The sequence below is a fragment of the Galeopterus variegatus genome, unplaced genomic scaffold (assembly GCF_000696425.1).
Source record: "Galeopterus variegatus unplaced genomic scaffold, G_variegatus-3.0.2 Scaffold590, whole genome shotgun sequence".
In the NCBI taxonomy this organism is placed as follows: domain Eukaryota; kingdom Metazoa; phylum Chordata; class Mammalia; order Dermoptera; family Cynocephalidae; genus Galeopterus; species Galeopterus variegatus.
This window is the reverse complement of record NW_007726701.1, coordinates 416,878-435,665: the sequence shown is the minus strand read 5'-3', so window position 1 is coordinate 435,665 and position 18,788 is coordinate 416,878. Positions and strand designations below refer to the sequence as shown.

Below are 18,788 nucleotides of genomic sequence, written 5' to 3'. Positions count from 1 at the left end.
GGTGCATATGACTTTGTGTTAGGCAGTGTTATATTTAAAAGTCCCAGTGCCTAGGCCACACACCAGGTCAACTAAGTCAGAGTGTCTGGGGGTTAGCTCCACATGCCATCTTTTTTAAACTCCTAGGTAATCATCTGTGGGGCATGCTGTACAAATATCACAGCCCCAGGGGAGGCCAGGACTGTGCCTCTCCTGCTTCAGCAGCCCCTGCAAGCTTGGAGCCCAGACTCTAGGCAAGGCCTGGGTAGGGAACTCTACACACTTTTCTGTGAAGCCCCTCGGAAGCTGTGTGAGGAAGCTGAGTCTCAAGGATGTGCATTTCTTTGTCAATTCCCAGCTCTTAGTAGCAAATGGCGGCAAAGCTGGAATGCCAGCCAAGGTCGTCCTGACTGTGCCGGGACTGATGGGAGATGGAATTTACACTGTTTGCAGCTTTGGAATTTTGCCTCAAAGCTGATGTATCTATAGTCATGTCAGAAGATAAAGCAAATTCAAATGCAGGGCTTTCATTAAGAACCTTCTCAGTGCCATTCATGCAAAGCTACGATAAACGAGGGCTTGTGGGGTGGTCACAGGACAGACCCAGAGACACACTTGTTTATTGTTTGTTTGTTTGCTTGTTTTATTTATTAAGAATATTCATGAGATCCAAAGCTAATTGCCACCCCTCGTGCCCATGATGTGAGGGCCAGATTATCCTCGGGGTATACCCATTACCAGAAATTACTTTTGTACCCTGTGTCCCCACCCAATTATCCCCCTACCGCCCCCCCCGTCCCCCCCACTCTGCTTTGTAGCCCTAGGAATGTTCCCTTCCTGTGTAAGACCACAGCACTACTGTGGTCTGTCTTTCCTGCCTTCCTTTCTCTCTTAGCTCCCACATATGAGTGAGCACATCCGGTATTTATCCCTCTTTGTTTTGCTTGTTTCACTCAATGTAAGTTTCTCCAGGTTCATCCATGTTGTTCAAATGGGGGTATTTTATTCCTTTTTATGGTAGAGTAGTATTCCAAGGTGTATATACCACAGTTTCCTTATCCAGTCATCCATCGATGGACATTTCTGTTGGCTCCATATCTTGGCTATTGTAAACAGAGCTGTGATGAACATGGGAGTGCAGGTATCCCTTTGACATGATGATTTCCATTCCTTTGAGTATATACCCAGAAGTGGGATTGCTGGATCATATGGAAGATCTATCTGTAGTTGTCTGAGAAAACTCCATACTGTTTTCCATAGTGGTTGTACTAATTTACAGTCCCACCAACAGTGCAGGAGTGTTCCCTTCTCTCCACACCTTCGTCAGCATTTGTTATTCACCGTTTTTTTTTTATTATAGCCAGTCTAACTGGAGTGAGGTGGTATCTCAATGTGGTTTTAATCTGCCTTTCCCTGATGACTAGTGACGTTGAGCATTTTTTCATGTACCTGTTGGACATTTGTATGTCTCCCTTTGAAAAATGTCTGTTCAGCTCCTTTGCCCATTTTTTAATTGGGTCATTTGTTTTTTTAGTGTATAATTGCTTGAGTTCTGTGTATGTTCTGGATATTAATCCCTTGTCAGATGCAGAGCTAGCAAAAATTTCCTCCCACTCTGTAGGTTGTCAGAGACACACTTGTATGTCAGAACTGGTCTTCACTAATAGCATCCCTGGTGTTTCCTGTAGATTACTGTTCTGCCCCATTTTTAAAACATGTCTCCTCTCTGAGAAGTCAGAAGTTGCTCTGGGCTGTTGTAAATCAATGTGGTGACTTGCTCTTTTCCTCTCCCCCTCAAACAAATGTCTCACTCTGTGTGTAGGAAAAATAAAAAGTAAATAGTCAGGATCCCGGGGGTGGGCAGGAGGTGGGTTTGGAATCTTGCTGAGCATTTGATGTAAATGATAACCGTGCATGTGCACCCAGGTATTCCTTGGCTATTGTCTGTGGATGCGCATGGGCACCCAGGTGTCCTTGGGTTGTCTGACTCGCACCCAGGTGTTCCCAGGTTATTGGGCTTAAGTATAAAGGATGAATGGCTCTGGTCCACAGTGCCCCTCAGAATGCCCTAGGAGGCCACTAGGGTGGCTGCTGCTAGACCTGAGCTTGCATCTGAATAAAGCATATTAGTTTTTACCTATGGCTTCCAGGATCTTTTTCCTATTACTTAGCTCGTGGACCTGCAGGTGAGGGGTTTGTGACCCAGTCTGCACAATGGGTTTGAAGGGTCTGTGGGCCTTAGCCCTAGCAAGACAGTAGGGAATGACTCGGACACTTGGTTACAATCAGCAAAACATTTTGAGGAAGAAAATTGTTTCTCTCGCTATCCCAGCATGTTACCAAAAGATTAAAAAGTATATAATCCCTGGGTATATAGGCTTCTCTCTGTGCACTCCAATTAGAGTCCTCCACATGCAAACAAGGAAATGTCAAAGGCTGTAAGGAGTGACTGTGTTTTTTAAATCCAATAGCAAGCTCTTGCTTTCAATGGGTTGCTGCGTGTGCCCAAGGTATGTGAAACACAGGACTGCCCACTTGGTGCGGTTTTTGATACCTACATGCCTCTCTTGGGTGTGTAATTGATTTTCAAGTTAAATGTGTGTTCTTTTGGCCTTCCTCATGTTTTTCCTTGACTTTCTGTTTTCTAATTCCCCTCTCTCACCTGACCCCCTCAACAAAAGCCTGCAGCTAAGGGAAAAACAGGCTGCTTTCTGGGGCGTGACTGTGTCGCCCCTCGAGCTCACCCAGGGCAGCCACTGTGCCTGCTGCCAGCCTGGGTGTGGTGCACTGCTGCAGGAGTTTAATGAAAGTGTAGTATGATGTTGGAGCCCCCCAGACTAGACTTGCTGAGACAACACTCATGGATGGGGCAGGACTGGCACTGGGAACAGCCCCAAGTGCTTGGGGTCAAGAACGTGGGTACCACCAGTGAGAAACTAGGAGGTGCCACAGGTGTGCTTGAGGGGACAGGAAACAGCCTCACATGCTGTGCAGATGCTCCGTCCATTATCCACCCTCATGGGAGCCGCGCCCCTCCCCACCTGCTGCCTTTGGCTGCACAGGAGGGAGCTCAGTGTGGGCACCACAGATGGGCAGTGAGGGTGAGAGGAGGGGTGGCCACAGGGACCAAAAGGACCTCGGGTGCCTTGGGGCACTAGCAGGCCCACTGGGTCACTTGACTGGCTCCCAGGGGGCAGTCCACACCAGGGAGAGTGGGGATGGCGTCCCGAGGCCCAGGGAAAGGAAAAGGGCGGAGTTGCAGGTGCTGTTCCGTGGTGGGAGGCAGCAGAAAAGTAAGGCTTGTCTGAGTTTCTGTATTTCTAGCCTCTCCCCTCATGTTATGGGGAGGAAGGTCCATCTAATGGGGTTTGCCAGATTCCAGGTGAGGGCAGTTCCAGGGAGCTGCTGGCCAGGTACCAACAGGACTATGCTCATTAAGACATTTAATATTCCCCGGGCGAAGCTCCTGGGAATTTCCCAGGAGTCTCTGGGTAACCAGATAGCCTCTGCCAGCCCCAGGATGAGGAAACAGATCCCCAGAAGTGGCCAGGATGGGCATGGCATGGAACTGGCATTACGGTGCTGCTTGCTGAGCTGGGCCAGAGCGCAGGGAGACCTGTCCCGCTGGACACTGGATGCTGTGGCCAGAAAGCAGAAACACAGGGGCCAGGAGCCTCCTGCCCTGCCGGCTTCCTATCAGCTTTTCTTGCAAAGGCTTTCAAGACTTGTCTATGAAGGAGAGGAATTCTGGGGCTCACATAAGTAAAATCAGCATGGGGTGGGGTGGGGCCCTGTGGACAGTGTCCATGACATCTGGTTGACTCCAGTCTCCCAAAGTGCAGGTTGCATGTCTGCTGAGGGCCCAGCTGTGTTGTTTCCATCTCCTGCCTGATCTCACATTAAATGCGCACTCCTTTCCCCCACGGCCCCTGCCCAGCCCTCGACCCTCCTGACGCCCAGCGCCTCTGTGCCACCTCAGGGCAGCTCTCAGGCCTCCTGCTTCCTGTGCCCCTACTGCTCCCCCATGGGTGAAGGGCCTGGAAAGCTTTTCCCACCTCCAGCAATGCCCAGAGGTGTGAAGAGGAGGCGGTGGGTCAGGGCAGGCTGTGGGCGAGGACTCCAGGTGCCAGAGTGCACTCTCACCCTGGTGGTCTCCCTGGTGTGGTGGGGATGAGTGTGATCGCCCATAAACTCTTAGGCCAGGCTGAGCAGAAAGGTGGCTGGGGCCAATCCAGGGGCACCACAGAGGCCGGCCAGGCAGAAAGCCGGCACCACTGCCACCCCATCCCCAGGGCTCAGGCTATTGCTCCATGAGCAGCCCCGGGGCTGGATGGGAGAAGAATCAGGAGCAAGAGCACCCGCAGGTGACCTGCAGGCCGTGGGGGTGGCCTCACCATCTACTGGCTACAGTGGCAGGTGGGGTGGGGTGGAGGGAATGACACAGGGCAGGAGGAGGAGCAGCTGTCCATTTGCCCCATCACCCTCCCCTGCTCTGCCCTCTGTGCAGGGAGCTACATCTCTCCAGCCCCCTTACCAGGCTTCTAGGTAGGCTTGGCTGTTGCCAGGCACCTGCAGGAGACAGGAGGCCAGAGAGCAGAGCAGTGAGGACTGCATGCCCCTTGCTCTGCTGGCCATGGCACCTCTTCAGCTGCCACATCCCCACTCTCCGTCCCTGCTGGACAACCCCAGCCCCTGGAATCCCAGCACTCCCTTCCTCCTATAGTCCTTCCAGCCTCAGGTATGGCAGTGTGTCCAACTGTGGCTAATCTCTGGGTTGCCTCAGTGTCCCCTCGGATCGGCTCTTCCACCACCTGTTACCAACCCCTAACGTTCTCCAAAGAGTCCAGAGCAACACCTCCCCTGTGTAACATGTGGATGGACCCCCTGAATCAGTAGGTCTAGGGGGTCTGCATTTCTAACAAATTCCAGGGGATGCTGATGTGGCTCTTCTGGGCAGTGGGTCCCCAAGATGAACAAAATAGACCTGTCTGTGGTCCAGGGAGGGAGACAGACATAGTCAGATGACAATCACTATAAATGACACCACTGAGTGCTCCAAAGGATGGACAGAGGATGTGAACATCCCGGGTCCTCAGGACGGCTTCCTTGACGAGGTGGTGTTTGAGCTGAGACCCAGAGCAGGGGGCAGGGGAAGGTTTCAGGAGCAGTGTGCGAGCAGAGGCTTGGTGACCAGGGGCACTGTGTGAATTCGGTGGTCCAAGAGGAGGCTGGTCAGGTTGCCAGGCCCCAAGTGAGCCGGGTTCAGTGGCTGCTGCTCCCCCAGGAAGAGAGGCTGCACCTGAACTCAACCTCCCCGTGCCATCAGGCCCCTTCCCCCACGGCCTCACTGCAGCTTCCAGTAAGGTCTCCAGGTGCCGGCAGCTGGTGCTCTCAGACACCTCCCGCTCCGCGGGCAACCACACCCAGACTGCCTGGCGCCCGAGCTTGGCCGCTCGTCCACAAACAAGGCTGTTCTGGAGCATGCATTAAAAAGCGGCGGTAGCAAGTGGCAGGTCCGTGCCAGCACACAGCCCCACGGTGTGACCACAGCCTGGCCCATGCACACAGACACCCAGAGGGGGACAGTGCACCTCCTCCTGCTGATCTTTGGTATTTTCCTTTCCCCGATAAAACCCACATTTTACCCCATGTAACAGGAGGCGTCGCAGCATCCCCCCTCACCCCCTCCCCACAGTGGGGCTCTGCCTCTGAATTAACAGCAACAGAACCATCCGTGGGTTAAGGATGGGGTCACCTCACTGGAATTTGTGTTTCCAAATCCTGCAGGAAGAATGGGCTGTAAGGGAAGGAGCAATAAAAAAGCGGGAAGAGGGGATGTGTGTGGGTACAGCAGCTTCGTTATCAGCACTGAGGTCGGCCTGCGCTCAGGGCCGAGCACTGGGAGAGGAGATGCCCAGGCCGGGGTGGGAACTGTAAGGACTTTGAAGACCCCTTCCCTGCTTGTCCCTGTGCTGAGATTTTTGAATGGCACAAGCCCGTGATCTGTCGATGGGGCAGCCAGGACAGGGCAGCAAGAGGAGGGGCTCCACCTTGGGCCAAGCTTGGGGGAGACCTAGGGTCGGAGTGGGGAACAGAAGTGCTCAGGGGAGGGAACACAGCTGGAAACCTGGGAGGACAGCGGCTGCCTGGTCTGAGGAGAGCAATGGAAGGCCAGGGGTTCCCACCTGGAACCGGTGGCTGACAGTTGGGACAGCTTGGGCAGTGGTGACCGTAGGGGACAGTTGGAAGCTGAGGCTGCCCACACCGCCCTCCTGGCTCAGCTGGACAGTAGGCTCCAGGCAGGGGAGCTGCCAGGAGGGTGTGGGGTGCAGAAGTGGGAGTACAAGGGTTATGGGGGGCAATCCCCAGAGGAGTAGGAGCAGGAAGGGGAGGTCTTGGGCCCCGAGGAGATCTCAGTGTCACCCATGAGGGCTGCTGTGTGTCAGCCATGGAGAAAGAGCACTGTTAAGCGAGCCCTGGGCTTCCAAAGGCCCTGGGTGTGGGAGATTTAATTCCTTGGCCTTTCTTTGAGGTGTTGCTTTTTTTTTTTTTACTTGGATTAGTGTATTATCCTTTGACTCCTTAAATGCTGATCCATTCATTTTCTTTGAATCACTCTTGCAAAGTTCATCCGAGCAGAAACCTCTGTAGGAACCAGTTGTGGGTAGGGGAACTTGAACTGTAGCTGACAAATTGTTGAAGGCCTGAGGTGTTGCTGTGACGCCTGCGGTGCCCTGGGCATGTAGACTCCCTCCTGGTCTGTCCACCTGACAAACACTTCTCCCTCGGGCACCCCTGCCAGCAACACCACTTACATCCTCTTAATTACCAGGTCCGAAATTGGAGTCGATATTGAATGGGACATTGTGACGGCTTGGAATTGCTCCCAAGGGAGAGGAGTTGTTAAACCCCATACTCGAAAGCGAGCAGCTGGCACGTCCACATCGCGCTTAAGGACAGAAAGCAAAGCTGGACCCTCAGCCTCACCCACCACCCAGGGGGAGCCTCTGTGAGCCAAAGAGCTGAAGTGGGGGGCCTCAGGAGGAACTGCGTCTGAGCCAGAAGTACCACCTCCCTCTAGGAGGAAGGATGTTCCCACCACCAGCCCAAATCTGGGGCTCTAGAACTGTTTGTAAAGATCGGGGGACCCCTGGGAGAGTGGCTGGCACATCTCTCCACTCCAGGGCTCCCCACATCTCGGCAGTCTGCCTCAGGACATGGTTCCTGAGTAGGCTGTCGTCTGGAAGCCCAGCAGACCCCTGCCCAGCCAGCCTCCTGAGAACTCAGGCCTGCGGCAGGCCGAGCCCACGCCTGTCCTCTCCACCTCTGGGGCTTACTGCGTCCAGCTCCGGCTGCCTCTTCCACGAGGGGGTCAGGTGCAGGCCTGGGGGTCCCCTGCACCTCTGACATTCAGCCATCTTGGGCCAGGCCTGCAGGCCCGAGTGAATTCCCAAGTTCTGCCAGGTTTATAGGGTTTTATGTTTATTTGTTTGTTTTTTAATCTTTATATTTCAATAAAAAAGTTTGTCACCAAAAAACAACAAACAAAAAAAGGCCACTCTTTTAGTTTCTTCATCTGTGAGGTGAGCAGCCTGGGTTCCGTGCAGGGCGTTGTGAAGATGCCAGGCTCGCATGGGCCGGGCAAGGCAGGCTGCACAGGTCACCCACCACGGGCTGCCCAGGGGTTCCTGGAGTGGCAGAGGCTGTTGTTGACAAGCTCAGGGAGGAGAGAGCAGAGCCTGCTCAGAGGAGAGGACACAGCCTTCTGCCCACTGTCCGGGAACCGAGCCCGGCAATCTCCCCTGCAGCACGCACACGCTCACACACGCACACACTCTCACATGTACACACGCATTCACCCACCATCACCAGACTTTGTGGACAGACACCCAGGCTCCAGCGGCACGGAGCGACTGAGCATGTGCAGCTCCCAGCACGGCTATTTAAAGGTGGGGATGGACCCTGTGGCTGAGTTGCCATAACTGTGACACTCACTCCTTTGTGCTTCACTGGGCACAGAACAGCCACCAGCCCCAAGAGCAGCTCTAGGCTGGGTCTGCTCTGGACACAGGAGCAGAGAGTGGGCAGACCAAGCAGGGGTGCTGAGCATGGAGGAAAGTTGGGAGGCTGAGCACAGCTAAAGTCCAGAGCTCCCCATGCCCTCGACTTCTCTGTGGACTCCAGCAAGGACCATCCCATCTCAGGATGAATCTGCCTCTGGGGCCAAGACTCCTGCCAGGCCCGGCCCAGGAACCCAGCTGCAAGGCCACCCCAGCGCCACCCAGCAGGTGGGACAGCTCCCAGAGCAGCATCTCCAGCCTGGACCAGCTTCTGCCCACAAGCCCCACGGTAAGCCTGGGTGCGCATGAGCATGCACAGAGCCTTCCCTACCCCCACCTGGCCCTCTCCTGGGCACACACAGGGTCTTTGATAGGGAAACAGAAAAGGTCTGAGCTTTGCTGTGGGACCCAGGCACATCACAGAACTTCTCTGAGCCTGCCCTACACAAAGGGGCCCGTAGAGGAGACTGCAGGCAATATCCTCCCCTGTGGAGAGCACTCAAGGAACAGAAAGGCCAGACCCGATGACAAGGGACTGAAGTGGCCAACCTGTCCTCGGCTGCCTCCACTCCTTCCAGAGGTTGGCCGGATTCCCATGCAGCCCTCCCAAGAGGAAGGCATACCCTGGGTCTCTGGATATGTCCAGTCCACAGTGAAGCGTCAGGTGCCTGCTGCTGCCCCCATCATCCCAACCAGGGCCCAGGGCCACACCCCATCAACCCCACTGTTACCTGGGGAGGGCCGAGGGCACCTTCAGGACCCTGGGATGCTGGCCTAGGTTCTGAATAGAACAGAAAGGGTCCGGGAGCCATAGGAGCCCCTGGGACAGGACAGAGATCGCACACACACCCTTCCCTAGGAAGGGGCTGGAGTGGGGAAGGGGTCTTTAAATCCCTTTGTACTGACCTCATAGGATCATGATCTTGCAGTGACCCTGGGAGGCCTAGGCTATCTTTCTAAAGGAGTTGTTTCCCTCTCTCTCATGCCAGGCATCAAGGACAGCCCTATCCAGTTATGCTATAGGGGGTACAACCTCTCTTTTGAAACTTGGCAGAGGGTGGGACTCCTGAGGAGAGGGCCTCCACGCGACTCCACACGCCCGCATTTAAAGAGGCCCTGAACACCACTGACTGTCTTGGGAAGTTGGAACAGGGTCTATACAGTGGGGAGGGATGCACCCAGGAGTTGGATCTGCCTTCTCTCCCAGGAAAGGTGGGGTCACCCAAGCTACTTCCTTGCTTGCCAGGCTCCTGTCTGTCTGTCCTACTGCCTCCAGCAGGTGATCTGAGCCCACTGCAAGAAGCCTTCCAGCTCTGTGCCATAGTATAGGAGCTTGCACTGGACTTCAGGAAAACCTGCATTTCTATTCTTGCTCAACCACTTGCTCACTGTGTGGGTGAGCAGCTTTGCCACTCTGAGCCTGTTTCCCCACCTGCCCTACCGAGAACCCTAACTTCCTTTCTCAGGGCTATTTGAAGGTGATGGGGATAATGTGATTCTCTCATTTCTCTGTCTCTCCACAGGCAGCTGCGGCTGAGGCTGCTGCCTGGGTCCCCTTCCCCACCGTTGATGTTCCAGACCACGCCCACTACACCCTAGGCACAGTGATCCTGCTGGTGGGGCTCACGGGGATGCTGGGCAATCTGACAGTCATCTATACCTTCTGCAGGTGCTGGTGGGTGGGGCTAGCCCAGGGCACTGAGGGTGGCCACCTGTGCAGAGACAGGGCAGAACATGAGGGCAGGAACATTGGTACTCTGGACAGGGCACTGTTGAGGCTAGGTGGAGGCCAGGTCCCAGCCCCAGATGGTCTCAGGCCCAGGCCTCAAGCCCAGGGGAGGGGCCAAAAAATCTTCCAGGGTAACTTGAATGGTACATGGCAGTTGGGCCCCAGGCACACCCTCTGTGAGGGGCTGGTGTCCCTAGGACATTTGGGTCTCTGCCCATTTTGCCCTGCTCTCAGTCACCTCTGCCATCACCTGCCCCAGGGGGCTTCGTCTCTCTGCCTTGAAGAGCAGCCCTGGGCACCAGGATCCTGAGTCCTCAAGTCCCTCAAATGCCCCCGACAACCACTCCCTCCCCTCCTGCTCCACTGGCAGGCTGAATGGCTGAGACAAGCAGGTGGAGAAGTGACTTAGGGTCACGCAGCCCCCTGGCTCTACCACCTGCTGGTGGAAGGATCCGGTGCTAGTCAGTTATCCTCTTTGAGCTCACTTTCCTTGTTACTTCATGGTGTCAGTGTGGGGATTGAGTTCGTGCATGTGCATTGCCAGGCAAATGAATGTATGAATTCTGGCTGTGCCACCTACTGAGTTTTGCAATCTGAAGCAAGTCACATCCCAAGTGGGGGCCTCAACGTTCTTATCTGGAAAGTGGGAACAATGATGGCTTGCTTGGGAGTAGATGCAAAGATGGATGATGACAGGAGATGAGGTCTGTGAAAGTGCCTGGTGGGCAGCTCACAGTCACCGGCTCCTCTGCCCTTTGCCACCCCGGAGGGTGAGGACTGCAGGGACAGCTGCGTCCAGCAGGACCCAGGCCAGACTCAACGCTGGCAGGAGGGAGAGATGGTGTCTGCGGAGGAGGGAGGCATGAGAAGCTCAGGGAAGGCGTAGTGAGGGCACGCAGGAGGAGGAGCTGGAGCAGCCTCTAGGGAGACCTTGGGCTCATGGGACTCAAGGAAAGGAGAGGTTTGTCCAAGAGAGAGTGAGTCACGCGGAGGGAATCCAGAAGGCAAGAAAAGGAAATGGATGCAACCCAAGCAAGCACCAGCCTCGGCCAGGCCAGGCAGCACAGGTTTTAGAGAGACATCGCTCTCCACTTGGTCATAAGGGAACCACCCTGGAGGTTCCCACTCAGCCAGCGCTGCCAGGCTCAGCAGCTGACAGCTGGCATAGCTTGGGCCTGTCTGCGTGCACACACGTGTGTGTGTATGTGCATGTGTGGCACGTGTGTGCACATGCGTGGTTGAGGGCTGAGGCAAGCCCTCCCACGGCTCCAGAGAGGTTAGGAACACCTCCTGACAGCCTCCAACCCTCCCAGGAGCAGAGGCCTCCGGACACCTGCCAACATGTTCATTATCAACCTCGCAGTCAGCGACTTCCTCATGTCCATCACCCAGGCCCCGGTCTTCTTCGCCAGCAGCCTCTATAAGCATTGGCTCTTTGGGGAGACAGGTAAACAGTTGGGGCTTCCTTTTGCTGGAGGGAGGAGGAGGGTTTTGACCGGGGAAGTTTTGGAGGGTGGCCCAGATGAGGTGCAGAGAGTGGGTAGCGGCCATGCATGCAGCAAGTGAGCAGAAGGGGAACACTCGGGTTCCCATCCTGAGGCCTCTGCCAGGCTCTGCCAGATGTGACAAGGAGACAGGGGACTCAGGCCTGATGTTCCTGAGAGGTGGGACAGGAGCTGAGAGCACTCCATACCCAGACCCTCTCTCCCGCAGCCTGTGAGTTCTATGCCTTCTGTGGAGCTCTCTTTGGCATCTCCTCCATGATTACCCTGATGGCCATCGCTCTGGACCGCTACCTGGTGATCACACGCCCGCTGGCCACCTTCGGTGTGGTGTCCAAGAGGCGGGCAGCGTTTGTCCTGCTGGGCGTCTGGCTCTATGCACTGGCCTGGAGCCTGCCACCCTTCTTTGGCTGGAGTAAGTGGGCTGGTGGAATTGAGGTGGGGCAGATAGGCTGGGAGGGGCATGTTCAAGGGGAGGTAGGTGGACTTGGGTCAGCCACCTGGCAGGGGGTGCCCAGGGACCACCTGAGCTCAAGTCAGATAAACATTCAGGGAGAATGACTAGAGGCAGGGGAAACTGAGGCTGCCCCGTCAGAGACCAGAATATCACCTGGGAAGCCCATCCCCCAATACAGAGGGATCCTGGGTGGGGTCAAGTGACAGGTGCAGCTGACGCTGAGTTTTCAGTGAGTCAGACTAGGCAGGGGCTGGGGCACGAGGCCTCAGCTGGGAGAGGGGGAGCAGCAAGGCACCAGTCCTCTGGGGCAGGACCAGGCCACTGGCTGAAGCTCGGGGAGCATGACCCCCGGGCTCCGGCAAATCTTTGCTCCAATCTAGCAGGAATGGGCAGCAGTGGGCTTTGCCAGCTGTCTACTGAGCTGGTTCCCCACCAGATCCAGCGTGAAGAGCTCCCTCCACAACTCCCAGCTTCTCTCACTGCATTGCACTGGGCAGCTGGGGCCGGGGCCAGGCCTATGTTTGGGGACCCCAAAAGCTGCATACAAAGCCCCTGCCAGACAAAGAGCCCTAGTCAGTGCTGCGCCAAAGGCTGAGCGCCTGCCCCTGGCTCCCAGGTGCCTACGTGCCCGAGGGGCTGCTGACATCCTGCTCCTGGGACTACATGAGCTTCACACCTTCCGTCCGAGCCTACACCATGCTTCTCTGCTGCTTCGTGTTCTTCCTCCCGCTGCTGGTCATCGTCTACTGCTACATCTTCATCTTCAGGGCCATCCGGGAGACAGGCCGGTAAGGGCCGGCGATGGAGAAGGGGCTAGAGGGGCGGCCCACCTGCCCCAAGCCTCACACCTGCACCCACCCACCAGAGTACTCACAGCTCCAGGTGGCAAAGACCAGCTGAGCACACGCTCCTGGGGTAGGGTGCCTAGAGAAGTCTCAGGAGGTGAGGTCTTGTGAGGAGGGGGCTTTTAGGCATGGCTCACACCTAGAACCACAGGCAGTCAGCCGAGGCTCGAAGTAATGGAGAACTTTCTAGAAGTCAGGGCTGCCTGCATTGGAAGGAATGACCCCCTCCTGAGTGACCCCAGAGATGGTCCAAGGAGGGTCCCGATAGCAGCCGTGACCCTGGCACTCACTGCACCCGAGTGGGGTCTGACTCAGGCTATGTGCCCTTTCTAGGGCTCTGCAGACCCTTGGGGCCTTTGAGGGCAGCGATGAGTCCCCATGGCAGCAGCAGAGGCTGCAGAACGAGTGGAAGATGGCTAAGATCACGCTGCTGGTCATCGTTCTCTTTGTGCTCTCCTGGGCCCCCTATTCTGCTGTGGCTCTGGTGGCCTTTGCTGGGTAAGCAGTGGCTAAGGGGCTGAAGGCTGGGGGAGGAGGAGGGAACCTGGGCAGCCTCTCCCTCCCAGCCCAAACCAGGCCAGCCATCCTCACCCCCTAGTCCAGTCTAGCAGATTTATTCTCTCCCTCTGTGACAGCCTCCCCCAGGGGGCCGGCCCAGTTCCTGGAGGCACCAGGGCACCTGCTGGGGCAACTCTGGGCCACCCCTAGGTTTGCCTAAGGGCCCCCTTGGGAACATGCAGCTCTCCCCAAGGTTTTGGTTCCCTCTTTGCCTGGGCTGTGGGCACATAGCCAGGGGTGCTGCTCACCTCCAGGAAGGGGTCTCTAAGAGCTGCCCTCTAGTCCTTTGTGGCTAGAGTCCAGGGATTTTGACATCTGTGGCAGCATGGACGTAGGTGAGACTTCACAAGCACCTTTAAGACAGTGAGAGCTATTAAACTTAGGAGCATTTGAATGCGGGACCTTCTCCTTGTGTAGGAATAGCCTGATTCCCTCCTAGGCCCTACTGTGAGATCCTCTAAGAGCCAGGGAATGGAGGGCATCAGGGTTGGGGTGCAGCATGGGAATAGCTGGGCAGTGCGTCTGAGGCCAAGGTCAACAGGGGCAGGGGAGGTATTGCTAGCAGCACAGGCTTCAAGGGACAGTAGGACCTGGCAAACCCCGCCACCCCCACAAGCCTGGAACATCTTCCTCTCAGATCCCCACCCTCGGCTTCCTCTAGCTCCCTCCCACTCACCTCTGATCAGGATTCTCCCTGGCACTGCCAGTCCTTCCCTGTGCGGCTGACTTGGCTGTTCTGGTTTGGGCCAGGCTGGGGTCTGAGGAAGAGGTTTTTTGGGGAAGGCAATTTGGCAGGGTGACAACACCTTCTCTGTCCTAGGTACGCGCACGTCCTGACGCCCTACATGAGCTCAGTGCCAGCTGTCATCGCCAAGGCCTCTGCCATCCATAACCCCATCATTTACGCCATCACCCACCCCAAGTACAGGTGCGGCCCACCTCCAGGCCCCCTAGCTACACCTGCGGGAACGGAGGGACTGGGACTGCAGATGGGGTGCAGGCCAGCCATCTTTCCTCTCTCTGGCATGTGCATTGGGCAGTGACTGCTAGCAGCTGGGAGCAGCCAGTGAGGTGACCCCCCAACTGCCCCAGCTTCTCAGGGGGCTCAGCTTGGAGGGACATCAGGGCTCTCTGGGCAATGTCTGATCCTAACTATGGGATCTTTGGAATTGGGGTATAAGGACAGCTGATCGGCGGTGCCGGCCCTGCAAAGACAAACTCCCCAGACAGCGTCATCCTGGAGAGACCAAAGCAAGGAGCACTCGGAGCACTCGGCTTCGCTGCAAGGGGCCTGGCAGGGGCCTGGGCTGGTTCTGGGCCAGTGCATGCTCTGCTGATAAGAATCCCAGCAAGGCTGCCTCTCCCTTGAGGGGCCCTCAGTGCTTCCTTTAGCCTGGTGGTGTTAGCCACTCACCATCTTCCTGAAACCAGCTGTAGGACTCAGCCCATCTACCTCGGAGGATGCTCAGGAGCGTCCCGGGTCCCCATTTCCAGAGACAAGGCTCGAGCCAGCCACTTGAAGACTAGAACTGATGTCCACCTGGCTGAACCTGCTACCCAAAGCCTCGCCCTTCATGCCACCACCCCAGCGTCTGTCTGTCTGTCCTCTTCACCTCCAATGATTCCCAGTTCTTTCTGTTCTTTCCCATAATCCCAGTGTCTGTCTGTCTGTCTTCATAGTCCCAATGTCTGAACCTCCCTACTTCCCAGTGGCTCTCTGTGCAGCCACATTAGCTCTGTACCGATCTGTCCATCCATCCCATCCCCCCCATGTCTGTCCATCCCTTCACCCTAACCAGACATGTGTCCCCTGCAGGGTGGCCATCGCCCAGCACCTGCCCTGCCTGGGGGTGCTGCTGGGTGTGTCAGCCCAGCACAGCCGCCCCTACCCCAGCTACCGCTCCACCCACCGTGCCACGCTGACCAGCCAGGCCTCTGACCTCAGCTGGATCTCTGGACGGAGGCGCCAAGAGTCCCTGGGCTCTGAAAGTGACGTGGTAAGGATGCTGGGCCCTCCCTGGCTGACATCCAGCCATCCCTTCCATAACCAGCCCTGGGGCTCATGGGCCCAGAAGGGTTGCATCTGAGATTGAGGGATCCTCAGGACCTTGGGACTCTGGCAGGCAGAGCCCTGCTCCCAGCCTCTTCGTGGAGGTTCCTGTGCCTCATCCTTCCCGATAGGCAGGGTACTGGGGCCAGGGAGGGAATGGGTTGGCCTGAGAGCCCCCAGCAGCAGAGTCAGGACTGAACAGGAGTATTCCGACTTCAGGCCACCTCTTTTTCGTGCTGACACTATCCTCAGAGCCACAGCCTGAAAATGTGAGCATTTCTGACCCTAGTGGGCCTCCTGAGAGACAAAGCAAGAGCTGGCGTAGGGCCCTGCTCCTCCTCGGAGCCTTGAAGAGCCCACAGGAGGCCGTGGAAGGAGCACTGGGCCTGGAGTGGAGAGACCTGGCTTCCAGCCTCAGTTTACCATATCCTCACTGTGGGAACTAGGACAGGTCCCTTGTCCCCTCTGAGTCTCCATGTCCTCCTCTGAAAGGGGAAATGGTCATCTCTGCATCCACCACTGGCCAGAGCATAATGAGTGTGCCCATGGGTAGGTGCTGATCCCACAGCTGGTGTCAGGTCCTGGAGCTGTCATGCTCTGAATGTCCCCAGGAGGGCTACCTGCACCATGCGCTTCTGTCCCAGCCACACTGGGGCACCTCCCTCGTTCTACCTACAGGGCCCCTGGGGGATTCACCACGAGGCTGCCCAGCAATCTCCTTCAACTGCCCCCATCCCTGGAGGTCTTGGTTGATCAGGGATCCCCTTCCTGAACCACTGAACCAGTGAACAGTGAGAAGTAAATCTAATTTGTTAACAGAGGCCTGGACCCTCATGAAGACCACCCATCTACCCAAAATATAAACACCCACATGCCTAGGAAGGTGTGCGTGCGGGCGCACACACACACCTGGGCACACGTATCCTGGCACAGGCACACACAGTTTGCAGGGATTTGGTAACCAGCAATCGTGCAAAAGAAGGCATGGGCCTCCCGGGATGAATATCTGTGGGAGGAATGGAGAGGGGGCTGGTGGGGGAGGGGAGGAGCAAGGCTGCTCACTGTCCCTCACCCCACGCAGTCACTCTCCCACCTCCCCCAGGGCTGGACAGACATGGAGGCAGCAGCTGCGTGGGGGGCTGCCCAGCAAGTGAATGGACGGTTCCCCTTCGGTCAGGCCCTGGAGGACGTGGAAGCCAAAGCCCCTCCCAGGTCGCAGGGACTGGAAGCTGAGACTCCCAGGAAGGTGATTGGGCCAGGCACCTGCCAATCTGTAAAGGGGTGTGGAGCAGGAACAAGTAGCCCAGGGAGTGTCCAGGAAAGGGGGTCTTGTTCTTGTGGGCAGGCCCAATGCTGTCTGGGAATCGCCCCCTCCCTGCAACTCCCAGCTTTCCCTTGCCTGCCTGGGGAGTCTCTGTGACTCCAAGATGCTCTGAGTGTGGTCTGTGGCTGTTCTTAGGTGTGTCTGCGTGTGATTGTGTGACTCTGCAGCAAGGGTGCTGGTGTCTATGTTGTGCCATGACAAGTGTATGACGTGTGTTTAAGTGTGCGTATCCATGACAGTATGTGGTCTGCAGCTAGCAGAGCATAACTGTGCATGTGTGTGGCCATGTGCCTGGCATATGTTCTGTCACTGTGACACCCCAGGACACGTGACCAATCATGCCGCAGTGTGTCTGCTCTAAGCTGTGCGTGTGCACAAACGTGGGTGGTGTGTAGCTCTCTGTGTGATTGCAAGGCTGGACATACCTTGGGGGTTGGGGGCTACAAGCTGTATGTGCTCACTGTGAATGCCCTGAGATCAGGATGCCACCCAGAATATTTCTGGCTATTAAAAGAAGGCCAGCTGTCAGCCCAAGTGCCTGTGGAACAGAATGTGGATGGAGATTAGAGAAGGCCATATTCTGGAATGCTGGAAATGCCCCCAAGGCAGCCCTTCCCCTTAGCTGACAGCTCCCCGCCCTCCTCACACCCACACAACACCCCAGGGCGGCTTCCCCAGCCAGCCCACATTCCTGCCTGCCTTCCCCACGCTGCTTCCCTGTGTGTCTGTCAGGAGAGAGGGGAGCCTGGGCTGCTCCCTGCAGTTGGGGAGCCTCTGCTTCCCCCAACATTCCCCTTCCCTACCCCAGGAAGCACCGAGTACTGTGCATGGCCACAGAGGCCAGTACAGCAGCTTGGCAGGGACCCCCAGGCTGGCCAGGCAATGATGAAAGACACAGTGCCTGTCCTGGAGGGATCCAGGGTGGGGGTGGGGCACTGGGCAGGGAGGGCCAGCCATCAACAATCACCAAACACATTTGATAAGCGCTGCCATCAAAGTATGAGCATCCAGGGTGCTGAAAGCAGAGGCAAGTCCCCAAGGCCCCCCGGAGAAGCTGGCAGGGAAGCGGGGATCTCCAGGCAGCCTGGAGGTGGGGAACATTGAGCCGTCCAGGCTGAGAACACAGCCTGTGCAACCACCAGGGGACACAGGGGAGGGAGCTGGGCATGCCCTGGAATGGGATGTCTCTCTGTGACCCTGGCAGCAGGCAAAGGGACCCTGGGGACTGGCAGGAGGAGTCATAGGAGAAGAGGAGAGGAGCAGGAGGCTGTAGGAGCAGTGGGGAGGCCCAATCAGGTGCTGGCCTGAGGAGTCTGCAGACCTGGCCCTGGGGGACAGGGAGCCCTGGGAGGCTCAGTCAGAGGAAACCGTGCTGCAGGGCAGGCAAGGAATGATTGGTTTAAGGGCAGCCAGGGTGAGAGGAGACGCCAGAACACACACATGGGGAGAAGTGGGGAGAAGGGGTGAGTTGGATGGTGGGGGTGAAGACAAGGTCAGTCCAGACCCCAGCAGCCCAAGAGTCTGGGGACATCTGAGGGAGACCTCTGCAGGCAGCCTTAGACACTGCTGGCTCCTTGTCAGAGATGTGGTCTCCAGGAAGGCCCACCCTGACCCGGGATGCACCCTGGCCCTTCCATGCACCCTCTCTTCACCATTCAGTGACCCAAAATGAGGAGGGTCACTGGGGACTGCCCCCAGTAGATACTCCTCAGGCTAAACAGACATGTGCTGTTTGTTTTCAGACCAAGGGACTGCTCCTCAGCCTGGACCCCAGGATGTAGGACACCCATAGGCTCTCCCTTTCTTCAGGGACATGTCCAGCCCCCTGCCATCTCCGTCACACACACAGACCCACACACAGAATTATCCCATGAGTCTGCAAGCTTTGAAAGTGGGACTGTCACCTGTGCTATGCTGCATTCATGGCCCCGGCCCCATGTCCCCTCCCCACACCACAAAACTCCTGCCCTGTAATGTGGTCTGCACCCACTTCTCAGCTCAGCAGCTGAACCCCAGGCTCAGCCTGCACAGCGTGTGCCTGGGCCCTCCCACTTCCCGGAGTCATCCACCTCTCCTCAAATGCTGTGTGCTGTGATTGTCCAGGCGATGACAATGGCGATGGCTCCAGGGGACACACCAGCTATTTATAAGCGAGGGATCTCGGCCAGCCTCTGTGCCCGGGCTGGCATTTCACTGGCTTGTGAAGGCCAGCTCTGCATCTCCCGTTGCCGGCAGTTGAAGCTGAGCACAGATCTCACTTTGCACGCTGGAAACACTCACTCGC

At 56.7% G+C, this 18,788-nt stretch overlaps 1 protein-coding gene across 1 annotated transcript; it reads left to right on the top strand.

Moving 5' to 3' along the window:
- Positions 1 to 7,957: 7,957 nt before the first annotated feature.
- Positions 7,958 to 18,714, top strand: OPN4 (opsin 4). The gene is made up of 10 exons (XM_008570316.1): positions 7,958 to 8,328; positions 9,563 to 9,708; positions 11,082 to 11,215; positions 11,482 to 11,685; positions 12,344 to 12,515; positions 12,906 to 13,070; positions 13,951 to 14,058; positions 14,947 to 15,127; positions 16,283 to 16,426; positions 18,247 to 18,714. Exons 1-10 carry the CDS (start codon positions 8,185 to 8,187, stop codon positions 18,283 to 18,285), a joined length of 1,437 nt encoding a protein of 478 aa, XP_008568538.1. The 5' UTR covers positions 7,958 to 8,184; the 3' UTR covers positions 18,286 to 18,714.
- Positions 18,715 to 18,788: the final 74 nt, after the last annotated feature.

Bases quoted from the DNA above. Each gene is read 5' to 3' on its own strand.
- OPN4 (XM_008570316.1), top strand. From the start codon at position 8,185: ATGAATCTGCCTCTGGGGCCAAGACTCCTGCCAGGCCCGGCCCAGGAA. The intron at 9,709-11,081 runs GTGCTGGTGGGT...CAACCCTCCCAG, and splicing joins GTCATCTATACCTTCTGCAG to GAGCAGAGGCCTCCGGACAC. The intron at 13,071-13,950 runs GTAAGCAGTGGC...TCTCTGTCCTAG, and splicing joins GCTCTGGTGGCCTTTGCTGG to GTACGCGCACGTCCTGACGC.